Source organism: Sylvia atricapilla, chromosome 15, assembly GCF_009819655.1.
Source record: "Sylvia atricapilla isolate bSylAtr1 chromosome 15, bSylAtr1.pri, whole genome shotgun sequence".
Lineage (NCBI taxonomy): Eukaryota > Metazoa > Chordata > Aves > Passeriformes > Sylviidae > Sylvia > Sylvia atricapilla.
In genome coordinates this window covers 2,510,348-2,527,857 of record NC_089154.1, presented here as the reverse complement: position 1 = coordinate 2,527,857, position 17,510 = coordinate 2,510,348, and the positions used below count along the sequence as shown (strand labels likewise).

The window sequence follows — 17,510 nt, the reverse complement described above, 5'->3', positions numbered from 1 at the left end:
TTTTGGAGTGCTTGCTAATAGTACTTTCTCTGTCTGAAGTGCAATTTGTTAATTAATAACATATTTGTTACAACTCTTTGAAATATTATTCCATGATTGACTGTTTTGGATGAACAATGACAGCTAAATACATAAACCAAAAAAACCTGAGCCTTTGCTTTTATCTCAGCCAATTTATCTCATTTGATGCCATATAATTCTTGTTATCTTGATCCAACTGATACCAGTTCAAGTCAATACTGTTGTCAGCTAGTTTGCCATGACTTCTATGATAAAGTGCATCAGATATCCATGAAGCTGTCAGGGAACAGAAGGGGGCATTGTTACAAATTTACTCCCCAAAAATAAATCAAGTCTAGGAATAGGTCAGCCATAAGTGTTATTAATCTCAGGGACATGGTCAATCCTTAGCTAAACAGTGTCTGTGCAGCTCTTGCTGGCAAAAATAGAGAGAGATTGTTTTCCAAGACTAAAGGCTGGAACAATTCCGCCAAACTTTGAGCTGCAGATGGATCTGACTCCTGGAGCTAATGCCAAATGGAAGTGGTAAACTTAAACCTCACAGCAATTTTGCAGCTATACCTCAGGGAGTTGTTATTTGAACAATCAGGTTGTAGTGCTTCCACGTATATGAGCTCCTAATCATCACAGGCTTCATTGAGATTAAGGTTAATTCCTGCATCACTGGTACATATTCCATTAGGGAAGAAACCTAATGAGGGAAGAACTTGAAATGTATTTCTTACATTGGCTCAAAAAGACAATTAGGCCAGATTCAGTCTGCACACATGAATAACTGTTTTAAGGGAAGCCTTAATCTGACATGAAGTCAGAGTTCCTCAAGGCACAGCACTGGCCCTTTTTTGGTCATCTTAACAGCAGAGGTCTAACAAACCTCTGGTGGAATGAAAGCCAGGAGTTCATTTGTGGGGAAAGCTACAGGGATTCCTCTTGTGCATCTCTAACAGATCTATTTCTACATTTGAACATGGGAAGGAAAAAAAATTCTGCAGGTTAAAAAATATCCATTCTGTATTTAAGAGAATCTCTCATCTCCTTATATAGCAATTGATGGATATTCTTCAAATGCTAAAATAAAAATGGTCTTCGGGCTCAGCCATTACCCACGGATACAATTGGAAGTAAAATTCTAATTGATAAACGTCTTCCTTCTAGACATTCACTTAAAGAGAAGTAAGCAAGCCCAAAAGTTTACAAAACATGCTCCTAAATATACACATAAAGTACCTGCCTTTTAAAATGGAAAATAAGAATGCAAAACAAAAATCAGATAACATTAAGAGGGCATTGAGAAGCCTAACATGCCAATTACAATAGACTATAAAATATTTACGTCCTTTTTACTGATGAGGATTGAAATGCATGATCTTGTTTGGATTGTGAACACAAGGAATTCCAAAACATGGGTTTAAACTCTGCCTCAGGACCAGCCAGGTTAGTCCTTTGTTAGCAGAGTACTTACTAAACAGCTGCTTCTCTCCCTGCCTTGCCTCTTCATTTTCTTACCACTATATGAAGTCTTTTACAATAGTTCTCAAAGCTGGACTTATATCTGCTGAGAGGATGGACTGTTGGTAAGTTTTTGAAAGCAGCAGATTTGCCTAGGAGACCACAGCACAGCCCATGAAGAATGGGAAGCTCCTGTTTTGTCTCAGACACGTGTCCACAACTATATCCTTAGACAGGTGTGCAAGGAGGGATAGGAATGGGAGCATTTAGGGAAAATAAGTGCAAAAGCAGTTTGGTCAAAGCCTGTATCCTGCTGTGTGCTCTGCAGCTTTCCTCACCTCCTCAGACCGCTGACAGACTCCAGCCTGTGACAGGGTGTTGCCAAGCTGGGTCACATGAGGCTGTAAGCTTTCTTTTGGGCTGCCTCGAATGACTGCAGCCAGAACCATCACACAGGATGCTTTGGGTGTCTGCTCAAAGGCTGCGGTGATCAATTTCAAAGACACCTTAGGGCTGACAAACGTTCCAATCAATTCTGCCGCTTTCACACTCTGAAAAAAGAACAGGAATAACGTGAGGATTTTCCTGAAAACACAGTGACCATTCAATGCATCATGGCCTTTTTCTTTTTATGATTCCAGCTGTTATTTTAAATGCTTCAGCAGTTGCCTTGTAGGCCTTTTCCACTCGCTCAGTAATGATTACACGCATGAAGAAATTTTCTTGACATGTTCAATAAGCACATAATAAGGCATTGCAAGCAGCCTTCCCCACATCAGACAAACTTCCATGAGAAAGCAGTGCACAGAAACTAAGTGTACAACTTCACTGTAATAAAGCTTCCAATTTACAGTAACCAGATGTTGCAAATTTAGTGGTTTAGCACTTTGTCCTTCAAATGCTGTTCTGAGGCATGCCCTTAATGCATCACCCCGTTTATTAAAAGCTGTAGCTATAAAAACCTGAAGGAGGAATTTTTCGTTATTGTACTGTACCTTGAAGCTGACATCACAGATCCAGTTAAGTGTGGAAGTAATGCCATGGGGGAACTGCCCATTGCTTTCCACCTTACTACTTTAACTGAAAGGCTTAAATTACTGTGTATTCCCCATGACAGTGACACTCTTTGATCCCATTCCTGCCTTGCAGACGTAGCAGGATGTTGTATTCCACATGAAACACCACCACACCACGGCTTGCTGCCTGACTGATGCCCAATGTTTACAATCATGTGCATGAATAAAGAAGACAATCAACTATTGCAGCACTACCTGTGCAACAGGAACACTTCTTCCAATCCCATGGATTCAATGGTTGCCTCATTTCTTCAAAGATGGAAGCTGATCTCCCTTTCTCTATCATTTATAGTCCAGTGATTTAGCTGATTTTTTTTTGCACCTAATTAATACTTGAATCATGCTAGTTTTTTTAGTCTCAATGGAAGCACTTAATCATGAGTTCTACAGTTTGAATCTGCACTATATAGAGCTGTTTCTTGTCACAAAGATAGGATTCAAGGGAGTTGAACATCCTCTGTGTAGATGTGAACTCCATTCTCCTCCACATTCGCCATAGAGAAAGAAAAAGAGTCTTAGTACTCTGAGAACTGGACAATACAATTAGAGAGTTCAAAAAAATTATTTGATACATTTGTATGGATCAATTTACTCACTTTCATAGGGGAAAAAATTGAAAGGGTCTCATTTGGTATTACTGGACTGGAGAAAGACATGGACATTTTCCAAGTTGGTGCCTGCTCTGAAATGGGTTCCTACAGTGACAAACTAGAGGAGGTTATCACAGCACCCTGGGAAGCTGCATCACTAAGGGATAAAAGGCATTCAAAACCAAAAGTTGCTGAATCTTATGCTTGGCACAAGGAAAAGTACAATTAACTACTGAAATAATCTCCTAATCAGGAATAAACCTCTTGAAGCACCAGTGAGAAGATAAGTGGTGGAATTCCAAGAGAGAGACAAGCATGGTCAATAAAAGGCAAGGGACATCTATGTGCTGCTTGAATACATACTTTTGAATTTATATTTATAGCAATAAGCACTTGATAGGAAATTTGACAGGACACCACAACTACATGACCTTATTGCCTAATTATTTATGTTTTCTTAGGGCCCAGCTGAGAGCAGGAACCTAAAGAAGAGCCTGATTTAGGGTTGGACTATCTGCAACCAGCAAGCAGAACACATTCTTCCAATTTCCCAGAGCAACAGAATTTGTAACTTTAAAGTTATGCAGATCTGGTTTTTGTTATACATATGTTCTCTTCCTTGTGTAGAAACAAGAACAGAAGATTTTATCTTAAAATGTAAAAGCATTTGTACCACCTGTCTTTTTTTTGCTAAATTTATCTCGTATCTTCAACTGCATCTGTTTTACCGGTTTGTGGATCAAAGTGTTGAAAGAATCAACTGTTAGTAAAAATCAAACTAATTATTCCTCACAACCCTCCCACCCTGCATTTTCCAAGCATTAAGTCAAGGATTCAAACACTGAATAGGGGTATCACATGGAATAAACATCCCTCAGTATATGGTTGGATTATGGAGCAGGGGAAGGTAAGTGAAATTAACTTGAAAGGGCATGACCTGCACATTTTTTACATTGAATTTGTTGCCCCAAGGCTTTTACACTTTAATCCACTGCTTATAATTTTCAGAAAGATTATTATCAATGCTTCAGGGGCTTGACATACAAACTAAACAGTATTTAAATAGCTCTACTATTGGTCCTCATACCAATAATAGAGGAATACATTTATTTTAACAGATCAGTGAAGTATAATGTGCACATGTTTTTAACATCCATATAAACCTGAGCCTGACCCTTCAGTCATGGGTAATTTCCAGTGACCTAAGGTAAAGCCAACCTTCAGAAGACAGACTGAAGACTATAAGGTCTTTATTCAGTGTACAACAGCTACTTTAACAGATCAAACTTACATTTTTAACCACTTCACTTTCTTCATCTGAGCAGGCTTGGTACAAAGTTCTCAGCAGTAGCTCCATGTGCTGGGTGATGTGATCCTCTGCATGCAGCAGTAATGTGTACAGCAGCTGAGAGGCTTTGATCCTTGTGCCTGCAACCCAGTCTGTCATGTCATGACAGAGACCTGGGAGGATTTTGGAGAGGTTTCTCGACACAAGTTCTCGACAACCCAGTCCTGGTCGAGTCTCTAGAACAAACCAAAACAACCCAAAAAGAAATATCAAAGGAGAAGCCAATGCATAACAATCCTCAGAAAAGTTTAAAAGCTGCAAGGTAAGAGCTCTGGGTGTCTGCTTCAGCACAGAACAAAATACTCCAAATGCTACTGAGGAATTATCTGTGCAGTTTGCATTTCTTTAATATATATTATAGAATTAAAACTCCACACAGCTCTTTCAATATTTATGTATTTATCATTGGATGGTGATATAGATTTCATGTTTTAAAATATTTACAGAAGGAGAAGAGAAAGAGAATTGAAATGAAGGTGTGTCTTTACACACTTTGGAAAACACAGCTCAATAACTCCCTTTTAATTTTGATAGCAATACAAGTCCCATGAAAAATAAACTGAAACACACACAAATAAACAGAAGAAAGATTTTTGAATGCAAATGCCAAGTCAAATATAATTTGGATGAAGAAAGAAAGTAAAAGGCACAAACAGTACAGAAGACATGAGCTGCAGCAAAACAGACAATGTCAATTGTGCCCTCTAAAGGAAAAGGTTAAAAGTGTATCGGGCAAATTGGAGGCAGAAAGGGCACGGAACTGTGCCTTGAACAGATGCTGTGTAACAAATCAGGCCAACAAACTGATAGTGTTTAAAAACTATTTCATTTTACAGCTATTATATAATCTCCTTTCTAAGGCTTTTCCAGGAAAAGCAGCTCACAGAAATGCCTCTTCAGTGTTTCAATAACTGAATAATACATTTAAAATTATGATAAAGGAGTTGGAAGGGGGATATGTTTTTCATTTCTTAAAACTGGATTTAATTTGTAACAACTTTGTGGAAAGTGAGTTTTTGTGGTTATCCTTTGATTTCAAGCAGAACCCAGAAGTTACAAATATATATTCCCTGCTTCAACAAAGGATGCAGACTTCTGGAGAACCGATAAACTTACCTTTCCCAACAAATGCCTACTGTACTGTCTTGGTAATCATCAAATTTACCTGTTAGTTAATTTATAAATCACTGAGATTCAGATGAGCAACTTGACCAACATCACAAACATCTAACAAACATCCTGTTTTGTACTTTACAGATAAAGCTGTGACAGCCCTTTCCAAAAAACAGCAATAAACTTTTTCAGTGACTTTTTTTCCTACAGTCTACTTTCTTTTCTTAACACTGTATATGTTTATACAAACAAAATCTGAAAAGTTGTTCTTTGAGAAGCACAATTTCATAATTGTCACTCACAATGTTCACATGGTGGTTTAAAAAAGAGACATCATTCATTATGAGGTGAGGTGTCAAAATACACCGAACATGTGAGTGCATTTTTTATTTCTGATACAAAGTTCTCCTGTAAATGCTCAGGAAGAAAATGACTGAGCTGTCTCAGGATATTTTCATGCACTGGCCTGTGTAACTACAAATGCTAAAAGGAAAACTGACTAAAGTAAATGGTCTGAGAATACAAAAGGCTTAGGAAATATCTATGAAATACCTAACTAGGGAAAAAATAAAATTAAAGCATCAGGACTTGAATTGCTGCTTCTTTTGTCATTGAAGGAAACATTCTGGATTATGAAAACTGACAATGAGTAGCAAAAGGTCAAATAAAGAAATCAACTTGAGACAGCAAATACAGACTGGCATCCTATTTGACCTGAGGCAGAGTTTTGTTTGAAGAATTTGGACCATTCTTTATCAGTAATTCCTTCATTTCAGATGTTCAAATGCAGGCATTTATCCCTGTAGCTACTCCTGTCAAAGACTTCCCTGCTATAAACTGTCTGCACCTGTATCCTGAGGCAATGAGTGCTGGGGCTCAGTGCAAAGCTGTGCAGTTGCCTGGATGACACCAGGGCTCCCTCTGGTCCTCCTCTGACCTGCAGGATGTGTCACTGGGAGATCAAAGCAGGGGCTCCTATGGCAGGTCCATTAGTCTGACAGCTGGACAAAGCCACTTAAGTAAATACTCACAGTTGGAAAAAAAAATATTCCAGTACACTAAAGTCACAAGAAATGGCAGCAAAGTACTAAAATACATATAAAAAAAGCCCCAATACAAACTCCCCTCCCAAAAAAACAAACCAACCAAAAGCTCGTGGAAAGCAAACAGAAAGGACACATATAATAACAATCATCCATCCACAGTCTGTGGTAGGACACCACAAAAGGTATTAGTGTAAAGTTTAGTATCTGTAGGATTGAGCAGCCAATCACCCTTTCCTCTGATTTTTCTTCTACTTGTCACATCAAGCCTGACTATTAATAAGACATACAACTTGGGAGTAAAGATAAACAGCAAGAAATTATACCTGAAAGTCATCATTAACTTGGGACTCAAGTCCAAAATTATCAGGCTATTTCTTTAAAATACTCCTTAGTTACATATGGACATATGTATACACACATATATGTCACATTCAGGTCTTAACTGCATCATTCTACCAAGAAAAATCCATGAAAATTCAATTTAATGTGGGGCTGGAATGTTGCCCAAATTCATGAAGCATATTTATTGTGCTAAGATTATTTGGGAGATCACATATCATTTAATTATGAAGTAATTGGTAGATGTCACTTTCTAAAAAGCCCCATCAAAACAACTAACACACACAAACCCCAACACACACCTAGACAGAACTGACCAATGTAAACCCATCAGCTGTAAAAATGGTAATCACTGTTCCAAGGACAATGAAATTAAACCTTTATGGCCTTCTCTATATCAAGTTCATTGCAAAATAAGTGACTCAGACACTCCATCAGTTGATGTCTGTTCAAAGGTTTTCTGCCAGGAGAAGAAATATGTTTCTGCCATGACTAGTGGAAGTAAAAGCGTTCCTTAGCATTTCCAGACCCCTGAGGTAAAATTATATATAAAATAAGGAGGAAAGAAGAAAGGTTGGGAAGGATGACAGATCAACTTGCCTGCCTTCAAAGCTAAACAGTTCTGTCAAACCAGTCACCATTATGAAGAGCTTCCCCTTTCATTCAAGCATTACTGAGTAAAACAACTTTAAAGAAAAAAAAGAAGTGTAATTTCAAAGAAGAAAGAACTCCGGAACCCACTGTCATGGAAAGGATTTTGCTGCTGGGTATTCTGTGATGTGATTGTCATGTAGACACAAGTCAAGCATGAACCTGTTCTTTCACACCAAAAGAGGTTTTTGTTCAGTTAAATATCAGTATAGAAATCAATAAATGAGACAGTTAAACTCTCTCTTCCCCCAACTCCCATATGCATATTTTTAAACATTAACTTTGTGAACTCAGGACAGGAAACAAGCTTCAAGCTACTGCAAACACAATGTTTGAAAGCCACCTATAAATCATATGGTACTAAAAAGTAAACTACCCATTCTGCATATCTTGGGGGTTTTGTGTATAATAAAGGAAATTACTCTGTTCCCACATTCTTCATGGACACTGGCAGATTTTAAGTAGCATCCCAGTGTCTCACAGAGAAGTCTGAAATGGTCTCATTGCAAATTTTTCTTCCACACCAATTATGTGGATCATTAATGCTGTGACCTGCACTTATTATTCAAGGACTTGGGCTCATGGGTTCTTTCCTCCTGCCTTCCTTTCCAGTCATTTCTGCCCTCACTGTGCACCTGGCTGCTGGCTAATGCAGAACTTACTGCTTTTTCTGCACCACTGCTTTACCTTTTTTCCAGCATAGGAAGCCTCATTTACTTTCTCCAAAATGAGTTTTTGGATTTAAAAAAAAAAAATTAAGGTTACTGAACAATCACTTCTTAAAATTTAAATTTAATAGAAATAATTTAAATAATTTTATATATATTTTATATGTGCTATCTCTCTACATTAATATTACATACTGTAATGAATATTACACATCTTGCTCTGCTGTCAGTACTGCACTGCAGCTCTTGGAGATTATTCACAAAACAAAAACCACTTTCAGCACAACATTTACCTCCTTTGGGATAATGAGATGGTGAAACACTAAAATCCATCTTATCCTTCAAATCTTCTTCATTCTCTTTCTCCCATTGCAAGCCTATCTTTTCCCAGTAGGTCCAAGCCAGTTTCCTAGACATAAAATAAGAGTTTTATACCACCATGCTCCCAGATAAAAACACTTTAAAATGACACTTCTGGAAAAGCTGACTACTTGAATTCAGCTGAAAGGATGGGAAGCATTCCTGCCATTTCACCTAAGCAAATTGAGACTTTATACTTCTCTTGGGAAAAGAGGACAGAAGCCTCTTCTCCCAAGGGATAATTCTGTCTCTGTCCACCCCTGCCTTTGTCTCTCTCACACTTAATTGAATGTAGCATAAAAGGACAGTATAACAAAAGTTACTGAAGATAATGCTAACATTTCCAGTCTAAGAAAAAACAAAGAAACAAGCAGAAATGGGGGCTTTGTCCTCCAAGCAAGACACCTATGAACTTAGGAACATTTCTTTTAAATCTGTTTAGGGAGGTGGGGAGAGGACAAAATGTTCCACTTACGTATTTTCAGGAATTTCATCAGTAAAGCTGCCAAGTAACAGAGGGATCAACTTGTGAAAATATGAGTATCTGTCTCGTAGGTGTAACAACCATTCTCCAATGACACTTGTTACAGCATGCCGTACCTACAGGGAGACAAAAAACTATTTTAAAGGTGTCAGGAAAATAACAGAAAAATATCAAAAACACTATTTGCTTTCTGTACATAAGATATGGTGAAGCACATCAATATTTAGAAGAAATTACAAGAATCCAGCATTCCCTCACTTGCAGGAAGCATATTAAGGAACACACAAGGAATCCCATTATCATTTTTCACTCTGGCTTAGTCAGTGTTAGACTATTTGCTGCACAAAAGCACAGCTCTGAGAGGAAGACAAGATATAGACCTAACTCAGAAAACTAAAATCTCATAGATAGTTCCTTCCTGAGAATGTAAGAAATGTACATTTCTCTGGAATTTGTAGCTTTCCAAGCACAGCTCCAGAAGAAAAATTTCTCTGTTCACTACAAAAGAATTATTAATTTTAAAATTACTGCTTCAGTTGCATCTTATAAAGATACTGTGTTTGTTAAGCATCTGAAAAGGCCAGAGAATCAAGGCCCAGAGAGACGTGACAGAGAATTTAAGACAGAATTGAAGGCACCCATTAGAACAAAAAGGCACCTCTGGTGCTGTTTTTTGGATTTAGTGTGAGAACAACACTGATAACACACTGATGTTTACTTGTTGCTAAGCAGAGTTTACCCTAAGTCAAGGACTTTTGGGTGTCTCAAGCTCTGCTAGTGAGAAGCTGCACAAATAGCTGAGGGAGCAATGCCAGGACAGGTGACATGAGCTGGGAGTGAGAGAGGGGCTGTGTGGTCCTTAACCTTAATCTGGGATTAAACCATGACCGACATATTTGCAGATCTCAGCTGAATGCAAGACAGCTGAAAATCGGGGAAGCAGGGAGAGAAACACCAAGAAGCCCACCCCATGGGTATGGGTTTTAAACAGATTTAAAATAAATGCCAAGAAAAGAAGGAAAAAAAGCACACCTTGGGAATCTCATCAAATAGTCTCTGGGCCAGATGAGACAGGACATCATCCACGGACTTTCCATTCCCAAACTGTATCACTGCTCCAGTAGCCTGAATCACATCAACACGGACTCTGTAGTGTTGGTGGGAGATTGTCTGCATTAGGGGTTTTATCAAAGACTCTGACTGCATATGGAAGTGCTCTGTTAGGGCAGAAAGACAGAAACATCAACCACGTGAGTTGCCAGAGTGGGCAGGATCCCTGTCCATGGTAAAGGGTTGGAATTGGATGGTCTTTAAGGTCCTTTCAAACCCAAGCCACTCTCTGATTCTATATAGCATAGATATCCATGACACCCAGCAGTTGTTGGGGCCAGCAGCACAGGATTATTTTGGACGCACTAATACATTTGCGGGGGGGGTTAAATGCTGTTCCATAATGCTATTTCTTTCTCTATGTGGGTGACAGATCTGAAGCAACACGATTTCTGTCCCACCACGAACAGCGGCCTGACTAATGTTGCTGTGTTTATGTAGCAGGCAACTTTATACAGCATCACAGCTGAACACCGCCCACATACCCTCCCCAAGCCCCTCCTCCTGCTACTACCCACATGTAACAGCTCAGCCTACGCTCCTGGCACGCTTCTTCTCCAAGAGATCCTCCAAAACCTGCCAAGCACACCTGTGAGGGTGTGTGCGAGCCCTCGCCTCTCTCCTGCCCGCCTCCCCGCTCCCTCCTAGCGTGCCTTCCCCTGCCCCGTCAGCCCACCGCAGCGCTGCCCAGCCCTCAGCCCCACCTGGCATGGCCCTGGCGCAGGCGGCGGCGCACCCGCAGCTCTCCCGCCTGACCTCGGCATAGTGGTCGAGGAGGGTGGCCTGGAGGACGCGGGCGATGTCGCCGAGGTAGGGGGCCATGGAGGCGCCGCAGCGCTGCAGCAGGAGGCTCAGCAGCTGCACCAGGCCGAGCCGCAGCTCCTCGCTGGGCTCGGCGCCCTGCGGCGGGCAGAGCCGCTGCGCCAGGGCCGGCAGGAGCACGGGCAGCGCCTCGCAGGGCCGCTCGCCGTGGCTGAGGCCGTGGCGGAGCAGCTGCAGGGCCAGCTCCCGGCACCGCTCCGCCGCGTCCCCCGCCAGGCAGCGCGACAGCGGCCGCAGCAGCCGCGCCGCGAACACCTCCTGCAGCACCGCGCCCGGCAGCGGCCGGCCCTGCAGCTGGGTGCCGATGTCCTCCAGCGCCCGCAGCCGCGCCGCCCGGCCGCAGTCGGGCTGCTGGAGGACGCTCAGGGGCCGCGCCAGCGCCTGCGACAGCTCGGCCGCAGCCTCGGCCGCCGCCATGATCCGGCACCGCGCCGCGCCGCGTCGCCAGGGACGCGCGGGGCGTTTGCGACGGCGGGAGCGCGCTTTACGGCCGTGCCGGCAGGGCGCGGGGACAGCGCCGAGAGAGGGACAGGGAACGGGACAGGAACAGGGATAGGGACAGGGATAGGGATAGGGAACAGGGATAGGGGACAGGGACAGGGAGAGGGATAGGGGACAGGAACGGGGATAGGGACAAGGAGAGGGGACAGGGAACGGGACAGAGATAGGGGACAGGGAATGGTGCAGGGACCGGGACTGGGACAGGGAACGGGACAAGGACAGGGAGAGGGGACAGGGATAGAGGACAGGGATAGGGAACGAGAGCGGGACAGGGACAGAGAACAGGACAGGGACAGACAGGGAACGGGGACAGGGAACAGGACAGGGACAGGTTCAGGAAGAGGGGGCAGGGGCAGGGGCAGGGACAGGGTCCGGGGCAGAGCGAAGGAACAAGGACAGTGCAGGAATACAGCGGCCTCCGCTGCCCTGCGGGCTCGGCAGAGCACGGGGCTCAGGCCGGGGTCCCGCGGGCTGAGCCGGTACCGGCAAGACGGCCCCGGGTTGTGCCAGCGGGGGAACAAGCGGAGCGGACCTGGGAGAGGCCGGGGATGCTGCGAGGGCTGAGGGGAGCGGGAAGGCGGCAGCGCCGGGGGCTCCGTGCCCGGCCACTGTCACACGTGTCACTTCCCCCGCTGTGCCTTTCTGCAGGGATCAAACAGCGGTCGTCAGTTTCTAACAGCGTTGTATACCTTCTAGTGTTTATTTGTATTAGCTAATGTGTATATACGTTGTGTTTATGTTGTATTTATGTGTACTTTACACAACCTCATGTTTTGTGTTCTCCTCGGGTGACTGCAACGAACAGGCATCAAACCAAAAGGATTCTCAGCGTCCTTTTCTTGAGTGATCAAGAAACCAAAGAACCGAATCTAAAGCGCAATAAACTACAGAACTAATTCAAATTATTCTTTTAAAATAGCCCTGTGTTTACCAGCAGAGTTTATTCTGTTCTTGTGCTTCTCTTAGCTTGACTGTGATCTTTTGGAGTCCTGTTTCACCCTTTATTCTATGGGAACCATGAATGTGAAATTCCTGGCCACAGAAGGAACACAAGCCTGCATTGGGGTATTCCTGACAGCCCGTGCTGGCCCATGGCTGAGTCCCAGCTGTGACCACACTCCCCATGGCCTTGCACAGAGGTGCTGCTGGGTGTAATGGCTTTGCTCTAAACACGCCACGGGCAGAGCTGGTGAGCTGCCCTTGTGAGCCCTTCCCAGGCTGTGGGTGCTCAGCAGAGCTGGCAGATCAGTGGCACTGACAGGGCTGTGGCTGCTGTGTGCCTGCCTTGGCTCAGCAGCCTGTGCTGCATGGCCAGCTCATCATCCATGATGGGCAGGACACGTTTCACGGCCAGCTTGTCCTCTGTGCCCAAGCCATCCTTCCTGGCCAGGCCATGTGTCACAGCCAGGCTACTACTGTCATTCATGGCCATGCCCATCCTTCATGGTCTGGCCACGTCACTCATCCAGGCAGTCCTTCGTGGCCAGGCCTGTTCTTGATGGCCCGACCATTGTCCATCGTGGCCAGGCTCGCCTTCCCTCGCTACCTGTGCTCAGGCCGGCGGTGTGGAGCGGCCCGGCCCGGCCCGGCCATCCCCTGCGGGTCCTTACGGTGCAGAGAGGTGCAGAGCGGGTCAGTGGGGTGTGGGTCGGAGCGGAGCGGTCGGTGCCGCTCGGTACTGAGGGAAGCGGTCGGTGCCCTCGGTTCGGAGCGGTCGGTGCCGCTCGGTTCGGCTCGGAGCGCTCGGTGCCCTCGGTTCGGAGCGGTCGGTGCCGCTCGGTTCGGTTCGGTTCGGAGCGGTCGGTGCCGCTCGGTTCTGAGGGAAGCGGTCGGTGCCGCTCAGTTCGGCTCGGAGCGGTCGGTGCCGCTCGGTTCGGAGCGGTCGTTGCCGCTCGGTTCTGAGGGAAGCGGTCGGTGCCGCTCGGTTCGGAGGGAAGCGGTCGGTGCCGCTCGGTTCTGAGGGAAGCGGTCGGTGCCGCTCGGTTCGGCTCGGTCCGGCCGCCCGCCGGCGGAGGCGGTGGAGGCCGCGCCCGCCGGTGAGTGACGGCGGCGGCACTTCCTGCGGGCGAGCGGCGGCGGCGGAGCCCGAGCCTTTGTGCGGGAGCGGGAGGAGGGTCCCCGGCGGCCCGCGGCCCCGGGCGGGCGGCAGCGGCGGAGGCGGCGGGGCTGCAGTGCGGAGAGCGGAGCCGCTGCCCCCGCCTCCAGCGCCGGCGAGGACAGAGGAGGCGCCGCCGGCTCCGGTCACCAGGTATTTATTTATTTACCGGCCCCTCCGTGCCCCGGGCCCGGCCGGGCGCGGAGCCGTGCGGCGGGACAGGGGCAGGGACACGGGCAGGGGCAGGGAGGGCGGCTGCAGGTTCGGGCCGGGGGCACTTCCTCGGCGCTCGGAGCCTCCCGGGGCCTGCCCCCACAGCCCCGGCATCCACAGCCCCGGCATCCACAGCCCGGGGCCGGGGTAGAGCTGCCCCGGCCTTTTCGGGCTCGGAACAGAGCGCTCATAACCTCGCTGGGGGAAATAAAGAGAGTTTGGGGTTGTTCTCCCCCGAGGTCATCAAACTTCCCTTCGAGGAGCTCGGTTCCCCTCGGGGGGCTCTGCCCGCTCCTCCCCAGCTTCCCTGGGGCACGAAGGGTCGCTGGCTGGGAAAGGGAGAGATGCTATAATTGCCCGAGAGATGCTACAATTCCCCGAAAATCTCTGTAGCAAAAAGGTGGGCTTCTGGTGACAGGAGCGAGTCCCCACGGGGAGAGCAAAGCAAGGCTTTATGATGTCATTTAATAGTGTCTTTGAAACTCCTTGCCTCGTAGGGTTAATTTCATCGGTTTGTTGATTTGTTTCTAAAGATTGATCGCTGTCTAGGAGTTAAAATCCTCTTTGTGTACTTGGTGGGATGTTGATGAGACAAAGATGACATAGTTCAGCATTTCCACATACAACTCCAGAACATTAAAACGTTCAAATTCAATAGGTTCTCAATAGGCAACAGGCAATATTGAAATGTCATTGCTCTTCAGATCTCTCTGACAAAGGATTTGGGAACTGTCTCATCTCCTTCTCGCACCATTTTCTTACCTTGGTCGTTTTCTGTTTACAAGCCTGAAGATGGCTGCTGCTGCTTCCTGCAATGTGGAAGAAGATGAGAGCCTGAAGGGATGTGAGCTCTACGTTCAGAAACACAACATCCAACAGATTTTAAAAGAATGCATTGTAAACCTCTGTATAGCAAAGCCAGACCGACCCATGAAGTTCCTCAGAGAACACTTTGAAAAATTAGAAAAGGTCAGTGATTTTCAGGTGACTTTAAATTTTCCATTTATATAATGAAAAAAGATTGTTTAAAGAATTCAAATGTTTTGGTACATTTTTTTCTTTCGTATTTTAAATGATTGCACAACTGTGAAAATGTAAACTGTTAAGAGAAAAAAGCCCCAACACTTTATTTGTGAGTGTCTTCTATAACATTGGTTATAGTTTAGATTGTTTTGTGCATAAAACCAAAATTATATTATCTCATCAAACTGCACTTGCTAAAAGTGACCCAAATTGATTGTGAGGCATGGCATCCTGAACGTTCATCTCTTCGAAGAACCTGCCTGTGGGTGCAAAAGATGTTCTTTATTCCAGAGTCAGGTAGTGAGGTTTTCCCTTTCTCCTAAAACTGACCAAAATCACAGAACCACCAAGTTCTCAAAATCATTAGAACAGTTTGCTATTTAATGTCACTGCTCTCTCCTGTCTGCAGTGCCTATCCCAGGATCTTCTGACAAGGGATGCATTAACAGACCTCACTTGCTGTGACTGTCTCCAAAAGCAGTGTAGAGTGGGGGAAACATTTTAGAGCATTCCCAGACAAATTCTTTCTGAAGCCTATGGGTGTCTTTGCAGGAAGAGCACCTTGTGTGAGCAAGTTCTGTAGAAGGCTTGAGAGATAAGGTTTAGTAGTTTCTTCCTTCAGAGTGAATAACACATATATCACCAGTGATGATATATGCTGATATATCACCAGTGATATGTCACCAGTGATGTAAAACATTTAATACATCTCACTCTGCTTTTCAGATACATTTTTCTATAAGTAGGTATATGCCCAATTCCTGTAGTTTAAAACATTGCATTTTGGTGGCAGCCTGGTATGTCAGAGAGGGGTGGAAAGTACAAGATAGTTTTTAATTGTATTTGGGTATTATGAAAAAGAAAGAGTCTCTTAATTCTGTATATTCCAAACTCCTGACAGCCAAGACCCATTCTGAGAGAATCGAAATTATTGAATTTCCTTTACTGTGTTGTGAATTATTATCTGTCATAACATGTGGAATTTTGGACTTCTTGAAAAGAAGGATAAATACCATTATTGAAAAAAAACCCCATTAAAATATGCTGTGGTATTATGGAATATGCTCCATTGTTGGTGGAGGGATTTTTTGAAGAGTTGTACTGGGGGAGTTTGGCTTTGTTAACAGCAAAGCACACATGTTAACACAGCACACAGACCTGAGACAGGAGGGCAGCTCCCACCCTGGAGAAATTACATCTTCTTTCATGTGATCTCCTATTATTTCCCAAAGAACAGCAACAAATACCAGAATTCTGTAGGACATCAATCAGGATGCCAGCACAGGAGCTGATGGATATCACTTGTCTCAAAATTGAAGATGATTTAGAAACATCAAGGCATCAACTGCAAGGGAATATTGCGCTTGCTGTGGGAGGACACAATCTTGGCACTGCCTCTCTAGAGCAGCCTGGGGGCTGAGCCTGCTGAGCCTGGAGGCTTTAGGCTGCTTCTGGAGGTTTCCAGCACTATAATTCTTGTTCCTGCAGCAGTTTGACTCCCTTGTTGCCCAACCATCTCCGAGGACTTCCTTGGGATGAATCCCACTGTGAAGGATTTTGTGCTGTAGAATAATATTTTGACTTAGTTGGTTGCATGAGAACAATTGAAGGAAGACTTCTAAAGATAGAGAAATATTTCAATAAGTTTTATCCTGTTTTTTTTATACTTGTCATATGCAGTTAGTTTGAAGAATCCTAATGGTATTGTGAATTTAGCAATTGTTCATTAGATTTTTGTAAATGTGCAATACTGACACGGTGCATTTGCTATTAGCTCCTTTAATTTTGGTCCTGTGTAGAGAAAGGAGTGAAAATCTTTAGGTTTAAGCATGGTTTTCTAAACAAATGCATTTTCCCACCTAAGTGTTGTATTTTGGGCTTATTTTCCAAACTCATTAAGATAAACAACATGTTCCACGGAAGAGAGCAGTAGGAGAACATTTTATCTGTCAAGAAAACATGTGGGAAGTTTAGAGATAAAGTGTAGGATATTTTTCAAGTGGTTAAAAAATAAGCCTGTGGAAAACAAGTAGAGCTTCATCCACATCAATGTACTGGAGCTACCTTGGAATTGAACAAAAAAAGAGAATGTGTTTGATTTTGCTAATTCTTAACTCCATCTCATAAAATCAATTCATAAGAGCAAGATTTATTATGATATGCGAGATCAGAGTGGATCATAAATGCTTTTCACCTTCTGATGTCATCAGAGTTGTCATCGCCTTCAGCCTGCTGCCAGATGAAAATGGGTGGGGGACTAACCCCTGACCCCAGCACAGTGACGGTCCCCAGGTGTCATTTTTAGGTCTGACCCGTCCAGGAGCAGGTTTGTTTTGGCAGGAGTTGGTAGGAGCAGCTGAGAGCAGAGCCAGGAGTGAGGTAATGCCCCAGGGCTGTGGGCTCTCCTGGGCTGTGCTCACCTCTGCGGCTGGGCCACTCTTCATTCACAGCCTGGACGTGGCCTGGGAGGGCTGGAAAGGGAGAACAGGAATAAATACCTATGAATAAAGTGCTGGAGACTGAGGTTTGAGGTTTGATTCTGAAGGAGTGCCAATGTTAGAGCATCCCCGCCCAATGCCTTTCTAACTGCAGCTTATTTGT

General features: G+C 44.6%; 2 protein-coding genes across 3 annotated transcripts in view; one reads left to right on the top strand and one right to left on the bottom strand.

Annotated features, from left to right (window-relative positions):
• Window positions 1-11,542, bottom strand: part of DNAAF5 (dynein axonemal assembly factor 5) — a 29,106-nt gene extending 17,564 nt beyond the window's left edge. For both annotated transcript variants that reach the window (XM_066329707.1, XM_066329706.1), the window contains exons 1-6: window positions 10,960-11,542; window positions 10,178-10,362; window positions 9,137-9,261; window positions 8,595-8,710; window positions 4,428-4,660; window positions 1,809-2,021 (exon numbers count right to left, since the gene is read on the bottom strand). In XM_066329707.1, the coding sequence (XP_066185804.1) occupies window positions 1,809-2,021; window positions 4,428-4,660; window positions 8,595-8,710; window positions 9,137-9,261; window positions 10,178-10,362; window positions 10,960-11,494 (1,407 nt within the window). In that variant the 5' untranslated portion in view covers window positions 11,495-11,542. The remainder of the gene's footprint in view (window positions 1-1,808; window positions 2,022-4,427; window positions 4,661-8,594; window positions 8,711-9,136; window positions 9,262-10,177; window positions 10,363-10,959) is intronic.
• A 2,051-nt stretch (window positions 11,543-13,593) lies between these two features.
• Window positions 13,594-17,510, top strand: part of PRKAR1B (protein kinase cAMP-dependent type I regulatory subunit beta) — a 93,256-nt gene continuing 89,339 nt past the window's right edge. Inside the window, exons 1-2 of the mRNA XM_066329700.1 lie at window positions 13,594-13,826; window positions 14,672-14,855. Coding sequence (XP_066185797.1) covers window positions 14,679-14,855 — 177 coding nt within the window. The 5' untranslated portion in view covers window positions 13,594-13,826; window positions 14,672-14,678. The remainder of the gene's footprint in view (window positions 13,827-14,671; window positions 14,856-17,510) is intronic.